At 38.4% G+C, this 2,287-nt stretch overlaps 1 protein-coding gene across 1 annotated transcript; it reads right to left on the bottom strand.

The window, feature by feature from the left end:
• Window positions 1-6: 6 nt before the first annotated feature.
• On the bottom strand, window positions 7-1,443 carry LOC111786735 (the record flags this gene model as incomplete). The annotated part of the gene is made up of 3 exons (XM_023666964.1): window positions 1,280-1,443; window positions 442-560; window positions 7-372 (listed from the first exon to the last, which is right to left on the bottom strand). Coding segments are annotated over exons 1-3 (531 nt in total), but the record flags the coding sequence as incomplete, so codon positions are not given.
• Window positions 1,444-2,287: the final 844 nt, after the last annotated feature.

Genomic DNA, 2,287 nt, shown 5'->3' with positions numbered 1-2,287 from the left:
AAAAAAAAAAAAAAAAAAAAAAAAGACAAGTGCATAAGGTGCAAGGATACGACCAACTTCCCTTCTAGTACAATCTGTAGGAAGTCCATCAACGAAAAGAATGTTTGATTCCTGAGCTGAAATTGGAACACGTTCAGGATTTCTGAGACCAAGAGAATTGGCTTTTTCGTGACCTGTGTCAGCCATAGCCATCAACCCTGGACTACTGCCCACTGCAATATCATGTCTTTGCCTTGCTTGTGCATCATGAAAAGGAGATGTGTTGCCTGTTGCACTCACTCCAGATGTCACACCGCCAATAACTGGTTCTGGATAATTTCTAATGCCTCCTACGTCAGTATATCCATAAGTACCAGGTCCTGATGAATCTGTCTGTAGCTACAAGTCAAGTAAAGCACTCTCATAAAGCAAATATGTTCTGTACTAAGATGAAATTCTTACTTCTTTCTGCAAATAATCAGGAGGGATGCGCCATGGATCAATGGAGGTCGAATTGGGGTAAGATGTTAAAGGAGGTGCTTCAGAGTAATTTGAAAGGCCAGACCTCGCTACACTTCCAGCTGCAAGTGCCAACAATGGACGTCAGTTTCAAGTATGATGTTTGCACGCAGACTGACTGATCAAGTGCCAATCATTTAGCGCCAAAGACATTCAAGCTAGACTCAAAAAATTAGTTATGTTTACAGATTACATATTATCATGAAAAAACAATGAGGAGAGAAATTTTATATAGAATGATTATATTGAAACAGAGAATTTGCGAAGTTTTTTCGTAAATCTCAAATGAAGCAGTGAGCCAACACAAAGCAGAGAGGAAGCTGACTTTGAAATTGCCTCCTATCAATGACTCAACACGCTGCCGCTACGTCGTCTATACAAAAATACCTAGCAAATTAACATACTATAGTCATCATCGATCAGTGCGAGCAGCAACGAACATGATTAACTCCATGGCTCCTCATCCAAACATCCTCCAAATGCATCAAGTCCAAGAAAACTGATCGTTCAGCTTCGTAAAATGACATCACTCCTAGTACAAGTGAAACTGGCCACACGCTTCTTTTCATTTCTTATTATTTTTCTTAAGATGATTCAGTTGATCGAGTTAATTTTCATTCCATAATCGCAAGATTCTTCCAGCCAAAACAGTACAATCTGTGAACACCTAACGCAAATGTGACTCCAATTCTAAACAATGCAAGTTCGTGCCGATATCGAGTGGATTGAAAAAGAAAAATACAGGAGGTCATTGAGCTAGGGCTCAAAAAGAGAAAAGTACCTCTATCGCCGGAGGCGGCGTATCTGGTATAAGCATCATCTCCCATGGCTTGATCGCCTGTTCTGCTTCCCCTGCTGCAACCCTCCCGCGGCCTCGCCCTTCTCTCCAGCTCTCCCCCGCCTACCTTACACCGAGCCACACAAAGACTAGGTTCAAATCTCTTAATAATAATTAATTAATTCTACCGGTTTTACTCATGAATTTTAATAGATATTTAATGAATTTATTAATTTTTAAATAAACTGATATATTATAAACTTTTTGAGTACATAATTAAAAAGTTAGAAGCATTATACATAAACTTAATAAATTATGAAACTTTTTAATCCTATGCTCACAAATTAAAATACTAAAAGCTCACACATAAAGAGTACGCTTCACCGGGATGCGATACACACATCGATGTTTGGCTCTGATACGAATGAGAGGTTTCCACACCCTTATAAGAAATGCGGTCCCCTTGACGGTCCAACGTCTTTGCTAGGACGCTGGCACGCTACTTCGGTGTTTGACTCTAATATCGAGTATAGGCTTCCCCACCCTTATAAAAAATCCAGTCCCTTTGGTACTAGCATCCTCACTAGGATGATGGCACTCCGTCCCGATGTCTAGCTCTAATACTAAGTAGATGTTTCCTCACCCTCGTAAGAAATGCGATCCCTTTGGGAGGCTAGCATCCTCATTAGGACCTAGACACACTGCCCAAGTGTCTGGTATTGATACTATTTGTAACGATCAAAATCCACCGCTAGTAGATATTGTCCACTTTGGCTCTATCCTAGGCCGCCTCACGATTTTAAAAAGCATCTATATTTTCATATTATTATAAGAAATAAACCAATGCAGAATCAGACACAAATACACACAAATACACAGTAAAATACACTTTATTATTTTGCCAATAATATGCTAGTGAATAATTTTAATTTATAACCTATATATTGATATTGCATGTAGTTTAAATAATTGACACATATATATATATATATATATATATATATATATATA

This window comes from Cucurbita pepo, unplaced genomic scaffold (genome assembly GCF_002806865.2).
Source record: "Cucurbita pepo subsp. pepo cultivar mu-cu-16 unplaced genomic scaffold, ASM280686v2 Cp4.1_scaffold002617, whole genome shotgun sequence".
NCBI lineage: Eukaryota > Viridiplantae > Streptophyta > Magnoliopsida > Cucurbitales > Cucurbitaceae > Cucurbita > Cucurbita pepo.
This window is presented reverse-complemented; position numbering and strand designations above follow the sequence as displayed.